General features: G+C 40.2%; 1 protein-coding gene and 1 long non-coding RNA gene across 2 annotated transcripts in view; both read left to right on the top strand.

Annotated features, from left to right (window-relative positions):
• Positions 1-26,688, top strand: part of CLTCL1 (clathrin heavy chain like 1) — a 118,370-nt gene that overhangs the window by 72,491 nt on the left and 19,191 nt on the right. The window contains 5 exon segments of the mRNA XM_058532261.1: positions 14,993-15,115; positions 17,676-17,791; positions 24,996-25,194; positions 26,256-26,366; positions 26,472-26,651. Coding sequence (XP_058388244.1) covers positions 14,993-15,115; positions 17,676-17,791; positions 24,996-25,194; positions 26,256-26,366; positions 26,472-26,651 — 729 coding nt within the window.
• On the top strand, positions 17,364-24,252 carry LOC131398519 (uncharacterized). Its single transcript, XR_009216909.1, has 3 exons — positions 17,364-17,791; positions 22,560-22,634; positions 24,022-24,252. It is a non-coding gene; the product is annotated as an uncharacterized LOC131398519 (long non-coding RNA).

Below are 26,688 nucleotides of genomic sequence, written 5' to 3'. Positions count from 1 at the left end.
AACATGTATTCTTCGGTTTTTGGATGGAATGCTCTGTATATATCTACTAGGTCCATCTGTTCTAGTGTGTCATTTAAGGCCAATGTTTCCTTATTGATCTTCTGTTTGGATGATCTATCCGTTGGTGTAAGTGGAGTGTTAAAGTCTCCTACTATTATTGTGTTACTGTCTATTTCTCTTTTTATGTCTGTTAATAATTGCTTTATATATTTAGGTGCACCTACATTGGGTGCGTAGATATTTACAAGTGTTATATCCTCTTGTTGGATTGTTCCCTTGATCATTATGTAATGCCCTTCTTTGTCTCTTTTTAAAGTTTTTGTTTTAAAGTCTATTTTGTCTGATATGAGTACTGCTACCCCAGCTTTTCTTTTCCTTGCCATTTGCATGGAGTATCTTTTTCCATCCCTTCACTTTCAGTTTGTGAGTGTCTTTAGGTCTGAAGTGTGTCTCTTGTATGCAGCATATACATGGGTCTTGTTTTTTTATCCAGTCAGCCACCCTATGCCTTTTAATTGGAGCATTTAGCCCATTGACATTTAAAGGAGCTATTGATAAGTATGTACTTACTGCCATTTTTTAACTTTTTTTTTCCTCAGTGTTTTAGTAGTCCTTCTCTGTTCCTTTTTTCTTCTATACAGAATTGATGGTCTCTTTAGTTTGATCTCTGTCTGAAAGCTCTACTCTTTAACTCCCCTCCTCCCTCCTTTTATGTTTTTGATATCATATCTAACCTCTTTTTCGTGCATTTGTATCCATTACCCTCTTATCATGGAAATAGATAATTTTTCCCATTTGTGGTCTTCTCTTTTCCCCTTAAATCAGTCCCTTTAACATTTCTTGTAGCACTGGTTTCTTGGTGACAAACTCCTTTAATTTTTGCTTGTCTGGGAAATTTCTGATCTCTCCTTCCATTTTGAATGATAACCTTGCTGGGTAGAGTATTCTTGGCTATAAGTTTTTTCCTTTTAGCACTTTAAATATATCATGCCACTCTCTTCTAGCCTGTAAGGTTTCTGCTGAGAAGTCAGCTGATAGCCTTATGGGGTTTCCTTTGTATGTAACTTGACTTTCTCTTGCGGCTTTTAGGATTCTCACTTTATCTTTAACTCTGGGCATTTTGATTATGATGTGTCTTGGTGTGGGCCCTTTGGGTTTATCTTGTTGGGGCTCTCTGTGCTTCCTGTACCTGGATGTCTGTTTCCTTCCTTAGGTTAGGGAAGTTTTCATCTATTATTTCTTGAAATAGATTCTCTGCCCCTTTGTCTCGCTCTTCTCCTTCCGGGACACCTATAACACGGATGTTAGTGTGCTTGATGTTGTCCCAGAGGTCCCTTAGACCGTCCTCACTCTTTTTAATTCTTTTCTCTTTTACCTGTTCAGCTTGGGTAATTTCTTCCAGTCTTTCGTCCAGCTCACAGATCCGTTCTTCTGTATCCTCTACTCTGCTTTTGAGTCCCTCTAGTGAATTTTTCATTTCCAGTATTGTATTCTTCATTTCTGATTGGTTCTTTTTTATATCTTCCATTTCTTTGTTGCCATTCTCACTGAGTTCATCTATTCTTCTCCCCAGATCAGTGAGCATCCTTAATACTCTTTGTTTGAACTCTCTGTCAGGTAGGTTGCTCATTTCTGTTTCACTTAGTTCCTTTTCTGGGGTTTTGTCCTGTTCCCTTACTTGGAATGTATTCCTTTGCCTCCTCATTTTGCCTCTTTCCCTGTGCTTGTGTCTGCGTATTAGGTAGGTCAGCTATGTCTCCTGCTCTTGGATAGGTGACCTTATGTAAGTGATGGCTTAGGAGGCCTGCAGTGTGCTTCCCTCAGTTCTCAATGTTCCAGGGGTGACCCCTATGTGGGCTACGTGTGTCCTTCTGTTGTGGCCTGTTTGCTCTCCCTGTAGGCGCCCAGGGAGGCCGAGTTATGCTCCTGGCCGGCTGTTGTAATGCTCAGCTGCTTGTAGTTGTTGTGGGCCCTTCAGTCTCTTTATCAGGTGTGGGGAGCCCCAGCACAGTTGGCTGCAAGTTCTAATACCACATTTGTGTTGCAGTATTTCTTTTAAGTGAGTAGGCCCCCAGCGTGGCAGGTTGTTAGGCTCAGGGGCACATTTTCCTGAAGATGTAGCGAGTTCAGAAAACACAGCTCCTGCCCTCCCTCCCTACCCCTGGTGGCAGGTGGAATCTGTGACCTCCTGTTACCACTATGCACCTGCAAAGGATCACGTCATCAAATACCATGAAGAGGTACGTTAACACTCCAGAGCAGAAGAAAAATGACAAGTCTCCAGAAATCAATCCTCAAGTCACAGAAATTTACAATCTAAATGACAGAGAATTCAAAATAGTTGTCATAAAGAAATTTAACAAGTTACAAGAAAACTCAGACAGTTCAATGAACTCAGGAATAAAATTAATGAACAGAAGGAATTCTTTAAAAAAGAGATTAAAACTCTAAAAACCAAACAAATTCTAGATATGAGGAACACAGTGAATGAGATTTAAAAAAACAATCTAGAAACCTTAAAAAACACAGCTGATGTTCTGGAGGACAGAATTAGTGAATTAGAGGAGAGAAATATATAAATGCTTCAGGAGGTGGAGGAGAGAGAACTAAGACTTAGAAAAAATGAAGAAATTCTTTGAGAAATACCTGACTCAATTAGGAAATGCATCATAAGGAATATAGGTGTTCCAGAGGGAGAAGAGCAGGAAAAAGAAGCAGAGAGCTTGTTCAAGGACATAATAGCTGAGAACTTCCCAAACCTGGGGAAGGAACTGGACTTACAAGTATATAAAGCCAATAGAACTTCTAATTACATCAGTGCAAAAAGACTTTCTCCAAAGGCATATGATAGTAAAACTGACAAAAGTCAATGACAAAAAATATTAAGGGCAGCAAGGCAGAGGAGAATAATCTACAAAAGAACTCACATCAGGCTTTCAGCAGATTTCTCAGCAGAAACCTTATAGGCTAGGAGAGATTGGAATGATATATTCAAAATACTGAAAGACAAAAACATCCAGCCAAGAATACTCCATCCAGCAAAACTATCCTTCAGGTATGATGGAGACATAAAAACTTTCCCAGATAAACAGCAGCTGAGGGAGTTCACCACCACTAGACCTCCCTTAACAAGACATGATCAAGGATACTGTCATACCTGAAACAAAAAGGCAAAGGTTTACAAAGCCTTGAGCAAGGAGAAATAGACGAAGAAAATCAGAAAATTGCAACTCTCTATCAGAACAGTTTAGGAAACAATTATAACATAAAGATAAAGGGAAGGAAAGCATCAAAAGTAACTATAAACGCTTCATTTTAATCACAAACTCACAACACAAAAGAGAATAATTTGGGATAACAATAACTTAGATGGGGAAGAGAAAAGAGGTGGAACCTGCATAGGCTAATGGAGATAAGAGGCTATCAGAAAATGGACTATCTCCTCTATGAGATCTTATATACAAACTTCATGGTAACCACTAAACAAAAAATAAATCATAAATAAAGAGAAAACTGAGGAAACCATCACAGAAAACCACCAAACTGAAATGGCAGACATAAATACAAGGGAAAAGTAACAATGGAAATATCGAACAACCGGAAAACAAGAGATAAAATGGCAGTACTAAGCCTTCATATATCAGTAATCACTCTAAATGTAAATGGATTGAATTCTCCAATCAAAAGACACAGAGTGGCTGGATGGATTAAAAAACAAGACCCAACAAGATGCTGCCTCTCTGAAACACGTCTCGGCTCTAAAGACAAACACAGGCTCAGAGTGAAGGGATGGAAGATGATGCTCCAAGAAAATGGCAAGCAAAAGAAAGCAGGTGTTGTCATACTTACATCAGACAAAGCAGACTTCAAGATTAAAATGGCAGTGAGAGATGAAGGGGGCAGTATATAATGATAAAAGGGACATTCCACCAAGAACATAACACTTACGAATATATATGCACTTAACACGGGAGCACCAAAGTATATAAAGCAACTATTAACAGACCTAAAGGGAGAAATTAACAGCAACACAATAAAAGTAGGGGTCCTTAATACCCCACTTACATCAAAGCATAGATCATCAAGGAAATGGTGGACTTAAATGAAAAACTAGACCAGATGGACTTACTAGATATGTATAGAACATTCCATCCAAAAACAGCAGAATACACATTCTTCTCAAGTCTACATGGAACATTCTCAAAGACAGACCATTATGTTGGGAAACAAGGCAAGCCTCAATAAATTTAAGAAGATTGAAATCATATCAATCATCTTTTCTGACCACAATGCTATGAAACTAGAAATCTACTAAAAGAAAAAAAGCTGAGAAATCCACAGGTACATGGAGACAAAACAGCATGCTACTGAACAACCATTGGATCGATGAAGAAATCAAATAAGAAATCAAAAAACACGTGGAGACAAATGACAATGAAAATACATCACACCAACTCTTATGGGATGCAGCAAAAGCTGTTCTAAGAGGGAAATTCATACCAATACAGGCCCACATCAACAAACAAGAAAAATCTCAAATAAGTAATCTTAAACTACACCTAACAGAACTAGAAAAAGAAGAACAAACAACGCCCAAAGTCAGTAGAAGGAGGGAAATAATAAAAAATGGAGCAAAAGTAAACAAAATAGAGACCAAAACAAACCAGTAGAAAGGATCACTGAAACTAAGACCGGGTTCTTTGAGAAGATAAACAAAATTGACAAACCCTTAGCCAGACTCACTAAGAAAAAAGAGAGAAGGCTCAAATAAATAAAATTAGAAATAAAAGAGGAAAACCCTGTGAGAAGTCAAGATGTCAGCATAGGCAGACTCTGAACTCACCTCCTCCTGCAGACACAGCCAATTTATAACTACTCGTGGAAAAATTACCCCTGAGATAGAACTGAAAGCTGGATAAGAGGAACTCCTGCAACAACGGACAATCCTAACTGAGTTAGAAGAGGCAGAAACTCCCTTCTGGAGAGGAAAAACACTGCCTTCACAAGCTGCAGCACCTCACGGCTGCCCGGGAACAGCCCAAAGGTATGCAGCCCTCCCTGGAGGAGCGGGGCCCTGAGCCGGGGAGCGACCACGCTGTGGGCATTTTGTGGACCCAGCTCAATGGAGACAAGCGGCATAATATCTGACTTTGCCTGCTACTAAAACGTTGGGGAGTACCCCCAGAAAAGCTGGTTCACAAAGAAACTAAAACTGGCTCTTAAAGGGCCCACGCACAAACTCACCCATTTCAGAAAGCATCCTAAAATCACCAGAAAGAAAGGTGCATAGTGGTTTGGTGAAAAGAGACTCACCTGATAGGCCCTGAGTGCATCTCGGTGAGAGGTGAGACGTCTCCAGGGACTGGGACATTGGCGGCGGCCATTGTCGTGGCCCGCTGTGGGCATGCTGAAACAGACACCATTGGAGTCCTCCCTGGGGCCTGCTAGCCCAGGATCGGCCCCACCCACTAGAGCACCGATTTAATCCAGCTCAGCCAGGGCAGGCAACCCACCCTAGAGACTGGCCCCACCCAACAACAAGCCCTCAGGCAACTTGTGGGCCTACATAGGTTGGTGACTGGATTCTCTGCAGCCTGGCAACTGAGCCCACTTCAGAGGAGCAGGGCATGCACAAGGAGTGGGTGGAGAGTGTGGGGCGGCAGTGGAGTGTGTGGGCCTCCCGCTGGGGAGAGACTGGGTCCACTTCAGGAGGTCGGGGCGCGCACATGGGGCAGGACTGTGTTGACTGTGTGTGGACCTGTGGGTGGCAGGGCTTGTCAGCTGCAGAAGACTTATGCTTCTCAAAGACCCACATAGGGGGTTTGCCCCACCTTCCAAAGCCTGAAACAGTTGGGTGCTTCCGTGCCTGAGGCCAGCCCCACCCAGCTGCAATCCTCAGAGAGCTGACAAGAGACCTAAAGGCTGGAGGCTTACAGCAATTGTAAGCCCCTGAACCTAACAACCTGCCACGCTGGGGGCCTACTCACTTAAAAGAAATACTGCAACACAAATGTGGTATTAGAACTTGCAGCCAACTGTGCTGGGGCTCCCCACACCTGATAAAGAGACTGAAGGGCCCACAACAACTACAAGCAGCTGAGCATTACAACAGCCGGCCAGGAGCATAACTCGGCCTCCCTGGGCGCCTACAGGGAGAGCAAACAGGCCACAACAGAAGGACACACGTAGCCCACATAGGGGTCACCCCTGGAACATTGAGAACTGAGGGAAGCACACTGCAGGCCTCCTAAGCCATCACTTACATAAGGTCACCTATCCAAGAGCAGGAGACGTAGCTGACCTACCTAATACGCAGACACAAGCACAGGGAAAGAGGCAAAATGAGGAGGCAAAGGAATACATTCCAAGTAAGGGAACAGGACAAAACCCCAGAAAAGGAACTAAGTGAAACAGAAATGAGCAACCTACCTGACAGAGAGTTCAAACAAAGAGTATTAAGGATGCTCACTGATCTGGGGAGAAGAATAGATGAACTCAGTGAGAATGGCAACAAAGAAATGGAAGATATAAAAAAGAACCAATCAGAAATGAAGAATACAATACTGGAAATGAAAAATTCACTAGAGGGACTCAAAAGCAGAGTAGAGGATACAGAAGAACGGATCTGTGAGCTGGACGAAAGACTGGAAGAAATTACCCAAGCTGAACAGGTAAAAGAGAAAAGAATTAAAAAGAGTGAGGACGGTCTAAGGGACCTCTGGGACAACATCAAGCACACTAACATCCGTGTTATAGGTGTCCCGGAAGGAGAAGAGCGAGACAAAGGGGCAGAGAATCTATTTCAAGAAATAATAGATGAAAACTTCCCTAACCTAAGGAAGGAAACAGACATCCAGGTACAGGAAGCACAGAGAGCCCCAACAAGATAAACCCAAAGGGCCCACACCAAGACACATCATAATCAAAATGCCCAGAGTTAAAGATAAAGTGAGAATCCTAAAAGCCGCAAGAGAAAGTCAAGTTACATACAAAGGAAACCCCATAAGGCTATCAGCTGACTTCTCAGCAGAAACCTTACAGGCTAGAAGAGAGTGGCATGATATATTTAAAGTGCTAAAAGGAAAAAACTTATAGCCAAGAATACTCTACCCAGCAAGGTTATCATTCAAAATGGAAGGAGAGATCAGAAATTTCCCAGACAAGCAAAAATTAAAGGAGTTTGTCACCAAGAAACCAGTGCTACAAGAAATGTTAAAGGGACTGATTTAAGGGGAAAAGAGAAGACCACAAATGGGAAAAATTATCTATTTCCATGATAAGAGGGTAATGGATACAAATGCACGAAAAAGAGGTTAGATATGATATCAAAAACATAAAAGGAGGGAGGAGGGGAGTTAAAGAGTAGAGCTTTCAGACAGAGATCAAACTAAAGAGACCATCAATTCTGTATAGAAGAAGAAAGGAACAGAGAAGGACTACTAAAACACTGAGGAAAAAAAAAGTTAAAAAATGGCAGTAAGTACATACTTATCAATAGCTCCTTTAAATGTCAATGGGCTAAATGCTCCAATTAAAAGGCATAGGGTGGCTGACTGGATAAAAAAACAAGACCCATGTATATGCTGCATACAAGAGACACACTTCAGACCTAAAGACACTCACAAACTGAAAGTGAAGGGATGGAAAAAGATACTCCATGCAAATGGCAAGGAAAAGAAAAGCTGGGGTAGCAGTACTCATATCAGACAAAATAGACTTTAAAACAAAAACTTTAAAAAGAGACAAAGAAGGGCATTACATAATGATCAAGGGAACAATCCAACAAGAGGATATAACACTTGTAAATATCTACGCACCCAATGTAGGTGCACCTAAATATATAAAGCAATTATTAACAGACATAAAAAGAGAAATAGACAGTAACACAATAATAGTAGGAGACTTTAACACTCCACTTACACCAACGGATAGATCATCCAAACAGAAGATCAATAAGGAAACATTGGCCTTAAATGACACACTAGAACAGATGGACCTAGTAGATATATACAGAGCATTCCATCCAAAAACCGAAGAATACATGTTCTTTTCAAATGCACATGGAACATTCTCCAGGATTGATCACATATTAGGCCACAAAACAAGTCTCCATAAATTTAAGAAGATTGAAATAATACCAAGCATCTTTTCTGACCACAACAGTATGAAACTAGAACTCAACTATAGGAAGAAAATCAGAAAAGCCACAAATACGTGGAGATTAAACAAAATGCTACTGAACAACGACTGGGTCAACGAAGAAATCAAAGAAGAAATCAAAAAATACGTGGAGACAAATGAAAATGAAAATACGACATGCCAGAATTTATGGGATACAGCAAAAGCGGTTCTAAGAGGGAAGTTTATAGCAATACAGGCCTATCTCAACAAACAAGAAAAATCTCAAATAAAGAATCTAACAATACACCTAAAGGAACTGGAAAAAGAAGAAAAAACAAAGCCCAAAATCAGTAGAAGAAGAGAAATGATAAAAATTGGAGCAGAAATAAATGAAATAGAGACTAAAAAAACAATAGAAAAAATTAATAAAACCAAGAGCTGGTTCTTTGAAAAGATCAACAAAATTGACAAACCTTTAGCTAGACTCACCAAGAAAAAAAGAGAGAAGGCACAAATAAGTAAAATCAGAAATGAAAGTGCAGAAACTACAACAGATACCTCAGAAATACAAAAGATTATGAGAGAATACTATGAAAAGCTATATGCCAACCACTTCGACAATCTGGAAGAAATGGATAAATTCTTAGAATCATACAACCTTCCAAAACTGGGTCAAGAAGAAGTAGAGAATTCGAATAGACCAATCACCCGTAAGGAGATCGAAACAGTAATCAAAAACCTCCCCAAAAATAAAAGTCCAGGACCAGACGGCTTCCCTGGTGAATTCTACCATACATTCAAAGAAGACTAATACCTGTCCTTCTCAAACTCTTCCAAAAAATTGAGGAGGGAGGGAAGCTCCCTAACTCATTCTACGAAGCCGACATTACCCTGATACCAAAACCAGATAAGGACAACACAAAAAAAGAAAATTACAGGCCAATATCACTCATGAACATAGATGCCACAATCCTCAACAAAATATTAGCAAATCGCATACAACAATACATTAAAAAGATTATACACCATGATCAAGTGGGATTTATTCCAGGTATGCAGGGATGGTTCAACATTCGCAAATCAATCAACGTAACACACCACATTAGTAAAATGAAGGATAAAAATCACATGATCATCTCAATAGATGCAGAGAAAGCATTTGACAAGATACAGCATCCATTTATGATAAAAACTCTGAATAAAATGGGGATAGAAGGAAAGTACCTCAACATAATAAAGGCCGTATACGACAAACCCACAGCTACTATCATCCTCAATGGTGAAAAACTGAAAGCTATCCCTCTAAGAACAGGAACCAGACAAGGATGCCCCACTGTCACCACTCCTATTTGACCTAGTACTGGAAGTCCTAGCCAGAGCAATCAGGCAAGAGAAAGAAATAAAAGGGATCCAAATTGGAAAGGAAGAAGTGAAACTGTCACTATTTGCAGATGACATGATTTTATATATAGAAAACCCTAAAGAATCCACCAGAAAACTTTTAGAAGTAATAAACGAATATGTTAAAGTTGCAGGATACAAAATGAACATACAAAAATCAGTTGCATTTCTATACACTAACAACGTAGTAGCAGAAAAAGACATTAAGAATACAGTCCCATTTACAATAGCAACAAAAAGAATAAAATACCTAGGAATAAACTTAACCAAAGAGGTGAAAGATCTGTACACCAAAAACTATAAAACATTGCTGAAAGAAATTGAAGAAGACACAAAGAAATGGAAAGATATTCCGTGCTCTTGGATTGGAAGAATTAACATAGTTAAGATGTCCATACTTCCTAAAGCAATCTATAGATTCAATGCAATCCCTATCAAAGTTCCAACAACATTTTTCACAGAAATAGAACAAAGAATCCTAAAATTTATATGGAACAACAAAAGAACCCGAATAGCTAAAGGAATCCTGAGAAAAAAGAACAAAGCTGGAGGTATCACACTCCCTGATTTCAAAATATACTACAAAGCTATAGTAACCAAAACAGCATGGTACTGGCACAAAAACAGACACACAGATCAATGGAATAGAATCGAAAGCCCAGAAATAAACCCACACATCTATGGACAGCTAATCTTTGACAAAGGAGCCAAGAACATACAATGGAGAAAAGAAAGTCTCTTCAACAAATGGTGTTGGGAAAACTGGATAGCCACATGCAAAAAAGTGAAAGTAGACCCTTACCTTACACCATACACAAAAATTAACTCCAAATGGATTAAAGACTTGAATGTAAGACCTGAAACTATGAAACTTCTAGAAGAAAACATAGGCAGTACGCTCTTTGACATCAGTCTTAGCAACATATTTTCAAGCACCATGTCTGACCGGGCAAGAGAAACGATAGAAAAAATAAACAAATGGGACTACATCAAACTGAAAAGCTTCTACACAGCGAAGGAAACCATCAACAAAACAAAAAGACAACCTAACAATTGGGAGAAGATATTTGCAAACCATACATCTGATAAGGGCTTAACCTCCAAAATATATAAAGAACTCATGCATCTCAACAACAAAAAAACTACCAACCCAATTAAAAAATGGGCAAAAGACCTGAACCGACATTTCTCCAAAGAAGATATACAGATGGCCAACAGACACATGAAAAGATGTTCAAAATCACTAACTATCAGGGAAATGCAAATCAAAACTACAATGAGATATCACCTCACGCCTGTCAGAATGGCTATAACTAACAAGACAGGAAACAACATGTGTTGGAGAGGATGTGGAGAGAAGGGAACTCTCATACACTGCTGGTGGGAGTGCAAACTGGTGCAGCCACTATGGAAGACACTATGGAGATTTCTTAAAAAATCAAGGATAGAACTACCATATGATCCAGCTATTCCACTGCTGGGTATTTATCCAAAGAACTTGAAAACACCAGTGCGTAAAGATACATGCACCCCCGTGTTCATTGCAGCGTTATTCACAATAGCCGAGACTTGGAAGCAACCTACGTGCCCCTCAAGGGACGAATGGATAAAGAAGATGTCGTATATATACACAATGGAATACTACTCAGCCATAAGAAACGATGAAATCCAGCCATTTGTGACAACATGGATGGACATTGAGGGTATTATGCAAAGTGAAATAAGTCAGAGGGAGAAGGTCAAATACCGTATGATTTCCTTCATTAAGTAGTAGATAATAACAACAATAAACAAACACTTAGAGACAGAGACTGGATTGGTGGTTACCAGAGGGGAAGGGTGGAGGGAGGAGGGCGAAAGGGATAGTTTGGCACACGTGTGCGGTGATGGGTTGTAATTAGTATTTGGGTGGTGAACATGATGTAATCTATGCAGAAATAGAAGTATAATGATGTACACCTGAAATTTATACAATGTTATAAACCAGTGTTACTGCAATAAACAAACAAAAAAAAAGAAATAAAAGAGGATAAATTACAACGGATACTACACAAGTAGAAGGGATTATAACAGAATACTATGAAAAACTTTATGCCAACAAATTAGATAACCTAGAAGAAAGGGATAAATTCTTAGATTCATGCAACTTCCCAATACTAAATCAAGAAGAAATAGAGAATCTGAATAGACCAATCAAAGGTAAAGATATTGTAACAGTAATCAAAAACCTCCCAAAAAGCAAAAGTCCAGGATCAGATGGCTTCTCTGGAGAATTCTACCAAACATTCAAAGAAGATTTAATACCTCTCATTCTCAAACCACTCAAAAAATTGAAGAAAATGGAGCACTTCTTAACTCATTCTATGAGGCCAACATCACCCTAATACCAAAACAAGACAAGGACAACACAAAGAAGGAAAATTACAGGCCAATATTGCAATGAACATAAATGCAAAAATCCTCAACAAAATATTGGCAAACTGAATACAGCAATACGCTAAAGGATCATACATCAATATATTAAAAGGATCGTAGACCATGATCAGGTGGGATTTATACCAGGGACGCAGGGATGGTTCAACATCCACAAATCAATCAATGTGATACACCACATTAACAAAATGAGCAATAAAAATCACATGATCATCTCAATACATGCAGAGAAAGCATGTGACGAGATCCAACATCCATTTATGATAAAAACTCTCAACAAAATGAATATAGAAGGAAAGTACCTCAACATAGTAAAGGCCATATATGGCAGACCCACAGCCAACATCATACGTAATGGGTAAAAACTGAAAGCCATCCCTCTGAGGACGGGAACAAGACAAGGGTGCCCACTCTCACCACTCCTGTTCAACATAGTACTGGAGGTTTTAGCCAGAGCGATTGGGCAAGAAAAAGAAATAAAAGGAATCCAAATTGGAAAGGAAGAAATGAAACTCTCACTGTTTGTGGACAACATGATTCTATGTAGAAAACCTTAAGGAATCCACTAGAAAACTATTAGAAATAATCAACAGCTACAGCAAAGTTTCAGGATACGAAGTCAACTTACAAAAATCAGTTGCATTTCTATACTGTAATAACGAACTAGCAGAAAGAGAAGTCAAGAATACAATCTCATTTACAATCACAACAAAAAGAATAAAATATCTAGGCATAAATTTAACCAAGGAGGTGAAAGTCCTGCACGCTGAAAACTATAAAACATTGTTGAAAGAAGTCGAAGAAGACACGAAGAAATGGAAAGCTACTCTGTGCTCATGGATTGGAAGAATTAACATAGTTAAAATGTCCATATTACCTAAAGCAATCTACAGATTCAATGCAATCCCAATCAGAATCCCAATGACATTCTTCGCAGAAATAGAACAAAGAGTCCTAAAATTTATATGGAACAACACAAGACCCCGAATAGCCAAAGCAATCCTGGGAAGAAAGAACAAAGCTGGAGGTGTCAGCCCTGACTTCAAAATATACTATAAAGCTGTAGTAATCAAAACAGCGTAGAACTGGCACAAAAACAGAAACACAGATCAATGGAACAGAGTTGAAAACCTAGAAATAAAACCACACATCCTCTGATAGCTAATTTTTGACAGAGGAGCCAAGAACACACAATGGAGAAAGGAAAGTCTCTTCAATAAATGGTGTTGGCAAAATGGGACAGCCACGTGCAAAAGAATGAAAGTAGACCATTATCTTACACCGTACACAAAAATTAACTCAAAATGTTTTCAAGACTTGCATGTAAGACCTGAAACCATAAAACTCCCAGAAGAAAATATAGGCAGTACACTCTTTGACATTGGTCTTAGCAGCATCTTTTTGAATACCATGTCTTCTCAGGCATTGGAAACAAAAGAAAAAATAAACAAATGGGATTACATCAGACCAAAGAGCTTCTGCAAGACAAAGGAAACTATCAACAAGATGAAAAGACAATCCACCAACTGGGAGAAAATATTTGCAAATCGTATATCCAACAAGGGGTTCATCTCCAGAATATATAAAAAACTCATACAACTCAACAACAAAAAAACAAACAATCCAATTAAAAAATGGGCAGAGAATATGAACAGACATTTTTCCGAAGAAGATATACAGATGACCAACAGGCACATGAAAAGGTGTTCAACATCACTAATCATCAGGGAAATGCAAATCAAAACTATAATGAGATATTACCTAACACCTGTTAGAATGGGTATAATTACCAGGACAAAAAACAACAAATGTTGGAGAGGATGTGGAGAAAAGGGAACCCTCATACATTGCTGGTGGGAATGCAAACTGGTGCAGCCACTATGGTAAACAGTATGGAGATTCCTCAAAAAATTAAAAATAGAAATACCATATGATCCAGCTATCCCACTACTGAGTATTTATCCAAAGAACTTGAAATCAGCAATTCAAAAAGACTTTTGCACCCCTATGTTCATTGCAGCACTATTCACAATAGTCAAGACATGCAAGCAACCCAAGTGCCCATCAACTGATAAATGAGTAAACAAGATGTGGTGTATATATACAATGGAATACTACTCAGCCATAAAAAAAAGACAAAATCATCCCATTTGCAACAACGTGGATGGACCTTGAGGGTATTGTGTTAAACGAAATAAGCCAGACAGAGAAAGACAGACACCATATGGTTTCATTCATATGTGTAAGATAAACAAATACATGGACAAAGAGAACAGATTAGTGGTTACCACAGGGGAAGGGGGTTTGGGGTGTGCATAAGGGCTAAAGGGGCACATATATATGGTGACGGAGAAAAATTAGACTATTTGTAGTGAGCATGATGCAGTCTATACAGAAACTGATGAACAGTAATGTACACCTGAAATTACACAGTTATAAAGCATTATGACCTCAATGAAATAATTGGAAGAAAAAAGGATCTCAAGTTCAGTCAATGAAAGCATAGTTTAGTGTTTGTAGGCCTTAAAATGTTGCAGCGTATATGCTGTTTTATACCAGTTCTAGACTGTTCTGATAACACTTTGGAGATGGTTTAGAGCTAGCTACATGTGAGTATTTAAATTTAAATTAACTAAAATTAAAAACTTAGTTCCTGCTTCATCCACTACATTTCAAATGATCTGTAGCCTCCTGTGGCTAGTGGTGGCTGTATAGCACAGTACAAATCAAGAACATTTTCACCTCAGAAAGTTCTGCTGGGGAGCACTGCTGTAGAGTGACACGTTCATGGGGGAGGAGCTGCACCTCTGCTATAAGTTGTAAACTGAGAAATGGGCCTTTGGGGGTAGTTTGTCACTCTGAGGAGTACATTGTCAACCTTTGGGGGGATGCTGGTCCGATGATGCTGCGTCTCTCTTGGGCTCTGGCTCTCCACCAAACAAGTGTCAGGGTCAGAGGGAACCAGCTGGGCTGGGTTCCGTAAGTAGCTTCCATTGGTTGACTGCTTGTGTTATACACATGAATGTGCTCATTTCAGGTTTGCAATGAGAATTCTCTGTTCAAAAGCGAGGCCCACTACCTGGTTCGCAGGAAGGATCCGGAGCTCTGGGCTCACATTCTTGAGGAGACCAACCCGTTCAGGAGACAGCTGATTGACCAGGTGAGGCACAGAAAGGTAGGGGGATGTATGTGCATGCATGCCCACATGTTGCCCTCTAATCATCCATGGCCCAAGTGACTAGTTTGATTTATTACATCAAAAACATCTTCAGATGCGTGACCAGACAATCTAATGAGCCTTCACTACTCTCTTCTCCCTCTAGAAGCTGCCTGCCTAAAAATGGTTTTGATTCCCAAGGGTGAGCTAACTTGGAGCTGTTTATTGGTTAAGGACACAGAGTTGGCCCTAGTCTCTAAAGCAGGGATGTTCAGCTCCTGTAAAAGGAATATCCAGTGGCTTGCCTACATGCTGGATCCTTAATATTTTTTCCAGCTCAGCCCTTGCTGACAAAAGTTAAGTGGCTTTCAAGGTTGTCTCAACTGGACTTCCCTTTGTCAAGGAGCCCCTTGCACCCTTGTGACTATCCAGCTCCTCCTTGAAGCTGGGGTGCAGTGTTGAGGCCAGGGATCCTTCCTAGGTGCAGCCTGGCAGGCACTTGTCAGCCTTAGCCCTTCCACGGGCTTGCATAGCCTCTCAGACATTAGCAGATGGTGCCTTCGTTGTCCTCAGCACTGTCCCCTAGCTGCTGGACACACTGTTTAGGGATGGGCTGAGACCAGTGTGGGAACAAGACCCTGGTCCAACAAGTAGGCTTCAGCCTTGAGCTGATCAACGCACCCACCTCCCTTGAGGACATTGCCAACCCACTGGACACATTTATTTAAACTCAAGGGTTGGAGTTCACCTGTATCTCTAATGAATTTCACCTTCTTGATTTCTGTCCACTGTTCCTCATGCCCATGCCATTATTTTTTTCTTAATAAACTTTTCATTGTGGAACACTTACATGTGTAAAAGCTCGTATTATTTTGAATATTATATGAGCTTTGGACTTGCCCATCTCTGAGATTTACCTGAGGATTTAATGCACTTCATCCAAATCTGATGAAGACATTGAGCAGCAGAGAGCCCAAGACAGAGTTGGTTTAGAGTCCACTAGGGGTCTTGCCTCAAGTTCGCAGAAAACAGGTTTATCCAGGTATGGTTCCGCTGCCTGGCAGGCCTTCTGGGTCACGTCACATTGGCACCAGGAAGAGCAGCTTTAACACTATGCTGAGCTGAAGCCAGTGGGTGCCTCTGGTCTCCCTGTGCCTGTGTGGAGCCGCTGGGCCTGTCATTATGTCTGCTGTGACTGAATATTCATAGCCACCTCCTGGAGACATCCCCTGCAGTGCCACTCTAATTAAAGGGAGTTGCCTGATGGCAGTGGCAGACTGCTTTTAGGTCTGGAGTAGAAACTCGTTATGGAAAGTTTACTTAGAGGAAGCAGTATTCTCAGGTAACCTTAGGTGGGGCATCCTGTGTTGACTCAAATAGATGGTAGAAATTTATTTTTGCCCTGAAAACAACCAGTCTGTATTTCAAGTGCTGTAAAGTTTTCAAGAATTGACAGCACATCTCCTACTCAAGTTGGACTTGGTGCTGTGTCACAACTCTCCTTTCCCTCAAGTGTACCTGTCTTGTTACTTATCTGCTGCAATAGCCCCTTTTCTCGATCTTCTGTGCATGCCAATTGGTATTGTTATAAACTCCTCAGAGGAAGAACTTGTGCATCTTATGGTGCCATTGGGTGCATAGTGGCCACTTGCAAGGTGGACTGGGCTGACTTTGATCCTGGTTCCATTGAAGCCCCTCACGATTGCAAGGTCAACATTCATGGCCAGAGGTGTATATCAGCTGTGTCAGACCTCCTCAGAGCTGTCTGTTCTTTCTTATTAATAGACTACTGTTGCCCACTGATGAATGCCAGAAACTTGACAAAAATAATAGATCCCAAAGTCACCAAAGGCTCCTGGTATAAAGTGTAAAGAGAACAGTGCTGGTCTTCTAGCCTGCTATTATTTGGGAATTGTATTCTTTGGAAAAATGTCTTTCTGCCCAGTTTGTAAGTTTTCTTGTAGGTGAGACACCCATAATTGGATGAGGAGTGGCATGGCCAGTCTTTTGTCAGTCTTTCCTTCAGAGCATGGTTATGAGGGCTCTAGAGCTCGGGTGCGCTTGACTGCATCCCTGGAAGTGGGCTGGACCGCAGCAGCGGTGGTGTTCTAGGCTAGCAAGGGGCTGCTGGGGGCCCTGTGGTATTCTTATTAGAGAAATGGAGGCCATATTTTCTATGAACAGTGGCTTAAGAAAACAAAGCTGAAAGCAGACATGCATTTCAGCTACCTGCTTAGCGCACTGTGTTCCTGGCTTTGGAGTAAATTTACAGTATGGTCATTGGGGCAGAGATAAGAGTCTGTAGCCCTTTTGATGTGAGAGAAAAACTAATTGTTAAAGTGGGACAAACAGAGAAATCCCTGAAATTGACTCCTTTAGACACTCTTTCCTTTCTACCGTGAGAAATCTCCCATTTTCTCTGTGTCTATTCCAGACTGTCTTTGAGGAATCCTTCCCTTCTGTTTAGCTTCATAGATACAGTGTTGAATTGACTTTATCTAACCAAGTTCTTTCAAATGATTTTTAAAACCAGGTGGTATAAACGGCATTGTCTGAAACACAGGATCCTGAAGAGGTCTCAGTCACTGTCAAGGCCTTCATGACAGCTGACCTGCCTAAAGAACTGATTGAGCTGCTGGAAAAGATTGTTCTGGGTAACTCTGTCTTCAGTGAGCACAGGTGAGGGTGTGCCAAGGGTAGCTGCTTGACATTCTCTTTCCGTTACAATCTTGTCTCACCTTACCCACTTAGCCTCACCATCGGCTGCTCCCCAGACATATGGCCAGTCTTCTTACTGCCTTTGTAGCTTCAGTCCAGCCCTTCTCTTTGCTTATTTAAATTCTACCTGTCTCTTATAGCCCAACATAAATTCTCCTTTTTCTAGGAAGCTGTCCTTCCTGTTACTGCTCTGGCCCACACTGTTCTTCTTTAACCACACTGCTCAGACAAAGGGAGCTGACACCTACTATGTCCCAAGTATGTGTTAGACTCTTGAAATCATGGGGAACAAAGCTTGGAAACAGATGGCAAGAAAACTAAATCTAGGTACATATCAGGGAAGACTTGCTGGAGATGTACTGTAGGAGCATGATGAGTGGGAGCTGGGGTAGGAAGAACATTCTGGGCAGAAGCAATAGCATGGGCAAACCCCTTGAAGGGAACAGAGCATGCTTCAACAAGGTCTCACCCAGTATTTACCGCCACTTTAAAATTAATTATCAGAGGTTCTGTGTCAGACAGGTTGTAATGCATTACATTGAAAATCCTGCTATGTCAAGATTTAATTGTAAGATTTATTTTGTACGCCAGAAAGGCTTTCAAGGTCTGTGGTATTACGTTAAGGGGTGTGTGTGTGTGTGTGTAATGTGCGTTTTTAAACATGGACTGCTATATGGTAAATTATGGAATGTGAAATTATATTTTAATGGAATCATAAACCCTGATTGATTACAGGATGCCAGACATAAGGTATCTAAGGTGGCTAGGATATTCTGTCTTGCTGTCTGGCTAACCTCCTTTGATATTAGCTTGTGGGTACTTCCCACAAAAAGACACTTAAAGGTGTTTCTCAATCTTTGTGCTGCCTCTTTGGACACTGTTGCTTCTGTAACTTGCAAGGGGACCTTCAATTTCTTGCTCTTCTTTCTGACTCACTGCTTCACCAGACATAGTTTTATATGCAGGTGAAAATAGCTGGGATGTAGGATGAAATATACGAACAGTCTTTTAAAATGAATCAATAAGCTAGCAAGTAAATAAAGAAGCTTGGGATAAAAACCCCAGAGAAGGAGGAGGGACAGAATCTAACTTTTGCCAAACCCTATTTCACCTGGGCTGTGGTTCTCACACCCAAGACACAGAGGACAGGAGACAAGACCTAAGGGCCTACAAAAGATGTGAAGTCTATAAAGAAACCCCTCCCCAGTGCAAGGATAAACTAAGAATATACCAGTATTGTCTAGCCCTCTGCCGAGAGACCAGCTGAAACAAAACAAAACAAAAAAGATCCCTTTTGAACCATGGTGCTAGATTATGAGGACAAAACTGGCCCTGACAGGCTGGCATTCTAATGGGTTTTAGCACAAATTCATGTGAACTGGCATAGTATTAAAAATCCTCAAGTGGGGAGTTTAATTTTAAAGTGATTGCCATCAGGTAGTGCCTTCAGATCTCTGCCAGAGACAAACACAAATCGTTTTAGGAACAACCTACCTTCTAGCAAGGCTTCAAAGAATTCTTACAGATAACATTCCAAGAAATAATGAGCTCGTAGTAAAAACATTGACAAAATCCCAGCAGTAACAGAGTAGAGTCAGACCTGCCTAGAGAGACTATAGGTATTGGAATTACCAAGCACAGAATATAAAATTACGTGTAATGTGCTTAAATACCGAAAAAAGATCAAGCAGATTTTAAAAATACCAAATAATTTTGATAAATATAAAATATATATGTAATTGAAATTGAAGTAAACCCCAGATGGGTTTAGCAGCATTAGAGAATAAATGAATTGGAAGATAGATGTGAAGAAATTGCAAGAACATGGCCGAGACAGACAGGTGAAAAATGTGAAAGAGTTTAAGAGATGTACAGGTTGAAGGGAGACCTAATCAGCCTCAGAGCGGAGAATGAGACACTGTTTGAAAGGAGAGTGATGGAGATGTTAACAGAACTTGACAAAATTCTAGTTCTCAAGTTAAGGAAGCCCAACAAATCCCAAGGAGGATTACTTTTTAAAACCATCCTTACATGCATTATAGCAAAACTGCAGAACATCAAAAAAAAATTTTTAAGCAGCCAGAGAAAAGACATTATTTATAAAGGAATATGAATTAGATTGATAGCAGACTTCTCCATAACCTCACTGGATGCCAAAGGATGATGGGATGATACAGTGACTTCAGAATGCATTAACATAAGGTTAATAAGAAGTTGCAAATAAAAGAAGGAAAAACATGAGACAAATGCAAAAACTCAAAACACTAGTATTACATTGATATTTTATATATATATATATATATATATATATAGGATGTGGTCTATATTAGTATCACACAAAATAGACTTTAAGGTAAAAACTGTTATTGAAGTAAAGGGAGCCAGTACATAATGATGAAATGTTCAGTTCACCAAGAAGATAATTCTGAACTTGTATACCCTTAATAATACAGCCTCAAAATATATAAAGCAAAAATTGACAAAATTGCAAGGAGACAGGCAAATTCACCGTACTAGGAGATCTTAACATACTTCTCCAAGTAATTGATAGAACAATTAGAATTAAAAAATAAGTATATTAAAAAGTATACATAAAGACAATAGTAAATATATTTTTTAAAGTCTATGAAAACAATAAGTGTAACTGTTGACAGTTAATGTACGTTATGAGCTTGCTGGAATGAATTTACATATAATATATTCAACAAGTAGACATGATTATTAAAGAAGACAAATTAGAAGACAAATAAATAAAAAAGTGAACTTTAGCAATCCTATCCACTAAACCGTGGTAAACAGCTTGATATAAATTCATGAATGATCAGATCATGTTGAAAGACATCAGTTTTATCCATGTCACTCAAATTCAGTGTAATACCAGTAAAAATACCTATTTTTTTTACTTATGGAACTTAACAAGGAGATTTTAAATTTTAAATCAAAAGGATAAAAGGCCAAAAACAGTCAAGATGCCCCTAAAACAATAAATTACCCAAGAGGTGGGAGTGGGTGTTGGGATGGCAAGGGGCTTACTTTAATCTAGAATTATTCTAAAACTAAATTAAGACATGATGGTTTGGGCAAGGAATAGAGAAATGGACCATTATAATAAAGAGCCCTAAAATATACCCACACTTATGTAAAACATTTATTTATGACAGTACTGGCTTTACAGATGGAAACAATAGATTTTTCAATAAGTAATGTGGGGACTATTGGTTATCCATATGGGAAAAAATTAAAATTGGACATCTATCCCGTACTGTGTAAAGGTTTAAATGTAAAAGGGAAAACTATAATATTTTTTTTTAAAGATTTTATTTATTTATTTTTCCCCCCAAAGCCCCAGTAGATAGTTGTGTGTCATAGCTGCACGTCCTTCTAGTTGCTGTATGTGGGACGCGGCCTCAGCATGGCCGGAGAAGCAGCGCGTCGGTGCGAGCCCGGGATCCGAACCCGGGTCGCCAGCAGTGGAGCGCGCTCACTTAACCACTAAGCCACGGGGCCGGCCCCAAAACTATAATATTTTTAGAGTTTATATATAGAGAAAGAATATATTTATGGCCTAATGAACACAAGCCACTCACAAGAAAACATAAACCTTTTGTAAAAAAACTGGTAAATAGGGCTATGTTAAACTTAAGAACTTTATCATAAGAAGGTGAGAAAAGGGGAAGCTATGAAGAGGGAGATGACATTTGCAACATGCATAACCAACAAAAAACTAGTATAGACAACATGTAATGAACGAAAAACTCAGCCTGATAGAAAACTCAACAAAGCACTTGAGCAGTCCTTCAGTGAGAGGAGACACAGCCAGTGAGTCTAAGGCGGGAATTCAGCCTCATCAGCCATCAGGGAAACAGTGCAGCCACTGTGCACCATCACTTTCCTCCTGCAGAGCTCTCCTAATCAGCATTGATGAGAATGTCGAGCCACTGGGCCTCTTGCAGGGCCTGCTGGGAGTGCTTGTTACACTTGGAAAGCAGTGTGTGCTAGAAAATGCAATGTCCACTCTGGGTTTTGAGTAGCAAAGATCTGAAAGCAGTCCAGATATCCATCAATAAATAGGTTGATACCATCGCACAGTGGGGTGTCATGTCACAGTGGAAAGTAATACCATACAATGGCATGGATGAATCTTAGCACCTAACTTTTCAATATTTTTTCTTTCTTCTTTTTAATTATTATATGGTAAAATAGACCTTTTGGGGGAGATGTACAGTATTAGGAATTTTAACACGTCTAGATTCGTGTAACCACCACAATCAGCACACAGAACAGTTCTGTGACCCTATAAAACACCCTTGTGCAACCTGCCCTTTATAGTTACATCTCCCCAGCGCTGCACCCCTCACAGCCATGTGTCTGTTCACCATTGCTCTAGTTTTGTCTTTTCAAGAATGTCATGTAATGGGAATCACATAGTATGTAATCTTTTGAGACTGGCTTCTTTCACTCAGCTTAATGCCTTTGAGATACATCCAAGTTGTGTGCACCAACAGTTTTGTTCTTTTTATTGCTGATTAGTGTTCCCTTGTATGAGTGTACCGCAGTTTGTTTATCCATTCACTCACTGAAGGACATATGAGTTGCTTTCAGTTTTGGGTGCTTATGAATACAGCTACTATAAACATTTGTGTCCAGATTTTTGCTTGAACATACCCAGCAGTTGTTGGGTCATATGGTATATGTACATTTAAGAAACTGTCAAACTGTTGTTTTCCAGAGTGGCTGTATCATTTTGCATTCCCAGCAGCAATGTGTGAGAATTCCAGTTGCTCTGCATCTTCACCAGCACTTGGTATTATCAGTATTTTTTATTTTAGCCATTCTAATAAGTGTATAGTGGTATGTCAGTGTGGTTTTAATTTGCATTTCCCTAATGGCTAATCATGTTAAACAACTTTTCTTGTGTTTGTTTGCCATCCATATATTGTCTTTGGTGAAACATCTCTTTAAATCTTTTGCCTGCTTTTTAATTGGATTATTTGGTTTTTTACTTTTGAGTTTTAAGGGTCCTTTATATATTCTGGATACAAGTTCTTTGTTGGATATATGATTTACAAATATTTTTCCTAGTGTGTAGCTTCTCTTTCTATTCTCCTAACAGTATCGTTCACAGAGCAATATTTTCATTTTAATAAGTCCAATTCATAAACTTTTCTTTTGTGGATAGTGTTTTAGTGTTAAGTCTAAGAACTCTGTGCCTAATCTCAGGTCACAAAGATTCTCTCCTATGTTTCCTTCTAAAAGTTTTATAGTTTTACATTTTACATTTATATCTATGATCCAGTATCCAATAAGGTGTGATGTTTAGGGTGACATTCATTTTTTTGCATATATATGTTCAATCGTTCCAGTATTATTTGTTGGATACTTTGTCCATTGAATTGCTTTTGCATCTTTGTCAAAAATCAATTGGCCAGGTAGTGTGATTCCTCCAACTTTATTCTTGTTCAGAGTTTAGAATTAGCTTGTCTATATGTACAGGAATGTCTCCTGGGAGTTTGATTGGAATTGCATGAAATCCATAGACCAATTTAGGAAGAATTGGTATCTTTACTATGCTGAGTCTATAAACATGATATGTCTCTCCATTTATTTAGATCTTTGATTTTTCTCATCATCATTTTATAGTTTTCAGCATGTAGATCATGTACGCGTTTTTTTTGTTGTTGTTAACTTTATTTATTTATTTTTCTCCCCAAAACCCCAGTAGATAGTTGTATGTCATAGTTGCACATCCTTCTAGTTGCTGTATGTGGAACTCGGCCTCAGCGTGGCCGGAGAAGCGGTGCGTCGGTGCGCGCCCAGGATCCGAACCCCGGGTCACCAGCGGCGGAGCGCGCGCACTTAACCGCTAAGCCACGGGGCCAGCCCGATCATGTACATGTTTTATTATATTTATACCTAAGTATTTTATATTTTTGGAGCTATTGTAGGTTTTTTTCGTTGTCTTTTTGGTTTACGGTTGTATGTTGTTAGTATATGGAAATACAGTTGATTTTTATTGTTGACCTTGTATCCTGCAACCTTGCTAAACTTACTTTTAGGAGTGTTTTTTTTTTTTTGTATATTTCTTGGAATTTTCTATCAATCATGTTGCCTGCAAATAGGAACAGTTTTATTTCTTCCTTTCTAATCTAGATGCTTTTTATTTCTTTTTCTTGTCTAAATGCCTTGACTAGAGCCTCCAGTATAAAGTTGAAGTGAAGTGGTGACAGTGGACATCCTTGTCTTGTTCCTGATTCTGGGGGCAGCATCCAGTCGCTCACCATTGAGTATGATGTTAGCTGTGGGTTTTTTGTAGATGTCCTTTGTCAGATTAAAGAAGTTCCCTTCTATTTCTAGTTTGCTGAGAGTTTTTATCATTAATGGATGTTGAATTTTGTCAGATGCTTTTTCTGAATCAATTGATTATGACCATGTTGTTTTTCTTTTTTTAGATTCTTAATATGGTGCATTACATTGATTTTTTTCCCACATTTTTGAATAGAGTAAAAGAAAAGTTTTATAAGAATGCTTCTAGGGGCTGGCCCCATGGCGTAGTGGTTAAGTTGGGCATGCTCCGCTTCGCTGGTCCAGGTTCACACGTTCAGATCCCAGGCACAGACCTACACCATTCATCAGCTGTGCTGAGGTGGCAACCCACATACAAAATAGAGGAAGATTGGCACAGATGTTAGCTCAGGGCTAATCTTCCTCAAGCAAAAAAAGAGGAAGATTGGCAACAGATGTTAGCTCAGGGTGACTCTTCCTTACCAAAAAAAAAAAAAGAATGCATCTAGTATGATTAAGAAAAGGAAAGTTCAAAAATGTGCAAAACTATCTATATTGCTTAGATATACTATATATGTGGTAAAACTATAAAGAACCACAAAGAGCTGATAGAGGCACTATTCAGGAAAATAGGCACCTCTGAAGTGGGAGCAGAGGGCAGCTCCTGGAGAAGCCACAGCAGCCCCCCAGTGTGGTGGTATTCTGATTTCTCTTAGCTGGTGCTTTCCCAAGACTTCAGACCCCATATACTTCATAAATATTCTATTGAATCTACTTATCAGTCATGTGTGTATATTAAATACTTTCAAATTGGGGATCTTGTGTGGTTGACCTGCCAAAGAGTGTTGTGTGTAGCCTTCATTCCTGTGACACTGTGCTGACCACCACCTCTTCGCAAAAATCTCCAGAATCTGCTGATCCTGACCGCCATCAAGGCAGACCGCATGGGGGTCATGGAATACATAAGTCGACTGGACAACTGTGATGCCCCAGACATTGCACGCATCGCTGTCAGCAGTGCACTGTATGAGGAGGTGTTCGCCATCTTCCGCAAGTTTGATGTGAACGCTTCTGCAATCCAGGTGAGGGTGAGCTGCTGAGTGCCATTGGGTTAGACCCTAGTGCCCTCTGCCATATTGTGTCCTCATCATCAGCGAGGGCTCAGACCCTCTGGTTGTTCCATGCATCCCTCAAAGTCTTGTGCTCTTCTCTGCTCCTCACCAGTGACCCAGCTTCCCAGGCTGTTGGCTTCTTCTCTGCTGGTGCTCCTTCTGTCTGGCTGTTACTCGTTCCCAGTCATTCCCCAACACTCTCCTAGACTGGGGTACCTGACATGAGGTCATGTGGTCAGCCCTGGTGACTGAGGTGTCTGATTCTCAGAGGCTCTCACATGTGATGGTTGTTCTAGCCCTTCAGCCCCATGCTACTTCAACTCCCCAGAGCAATCCTGCCAGCCCTCTTGCCTACCTTCAGTGTCACCAAGAACTCTTTCTTTAATCCTTATCCCTTTCCTCCCAGTCCGTCGGCCTTTTCTGGTTTTATTTCCAAATTGATTGTAAACCATGGAACATCTGTCTTTAACTGCTCTCTTACCAATATTCATTACGTCCTTGCCTCTTCCCTTACCATTTTTGTGTTCTTGCTGATGAAGCCTCCGATCTAGAAACCCCTCTTTTCGGTTCACACATGGGCTGTGGCCTTGCTCTGAGACCGGAATATAAGGTGAGTGGCTGCTGCACCCCAGACCTCCAGGCTGCCCTGCAAGCCTGTTTCTGCCTGATAAGCTATCTCATTCCCCACAGCGGCTCCTTGGAACCTTTTTACAGCCTGTATGCCCCCCCATACTGTCTCCCCTCCCCAGATCAGGAAGTAACTCTGGTGTCCTACCACTGGCCCAAAAAGCTTAGCCTGACCATCTCTATTTCTTTATGCCACTTTGTTGGAGTGTTTCTTCTCTGTCTGGCATCTCCCTCCCTGTACAACCGCTCTCATTCTTTGCCTCCATTCACTCATCTGAAAAATATTCACCAGTTGCTTTGGACTATATGCACCTTTAGGCAGAATATGGAACTGAACAGAAATCTGTCTGCTCCCTAGAGCTGACTGGATGTTGCAGAGAATGAGAGCCTTTTGTACTCCCTAGGTTCTGATAGAGCACGTTGGAAATCTAGACCGAGCATACGAGTTTGCGGAGAGATGCAATGAGCCTGCTGTGTGGAGTCAGCTGGCCCATGCCCAGCTCCAGAAGGACTTGGTAAAGGAAGCCATCGACTCCTACATCAGAGCTGATGACCCTTCCTCTTACCTGGAGGTCATTCAGGCAGCCAGCAGAAGCAGTAAATAAACCTCTTCGCCACAGGGTTCTGCCTCTCACTGGTATGAAGCTTGGCGAGGCAAGCGTACAGCCCTTCCAGCAATCTGCACATATTATGCATCCAGAGATGTTGGAGACACATTGAGTGAAAGTTTTCTAAAAGAGTCTGAGATAAACATTATTTCGTTAATGACACTAGCTCTTCAGTTGACTGTTACCCTGTTTTAAAGACTAGACAGTTTAAGCACAATGGATATCACTC

This window comes from Diceros bicornis, chromosome 35, assembly GCF_020826845.1.
Source record: "Diceros bicornis minor isolate mBicDic1 chromosome 35, mDicBic1.mat.cur, whole genome shotgun sequence".
NCBI classification, from domain to species: Eukaryota; Metazoa; Chordata; class Mammalia; order Perissodactyla; family Rhinocerotidae; genus Diceros; species Diceros bicornis.
Note: the sequence above shows the minus strand (reverse complement) of the source record. Positions and strands in the feature narration are given on the sequence as shown.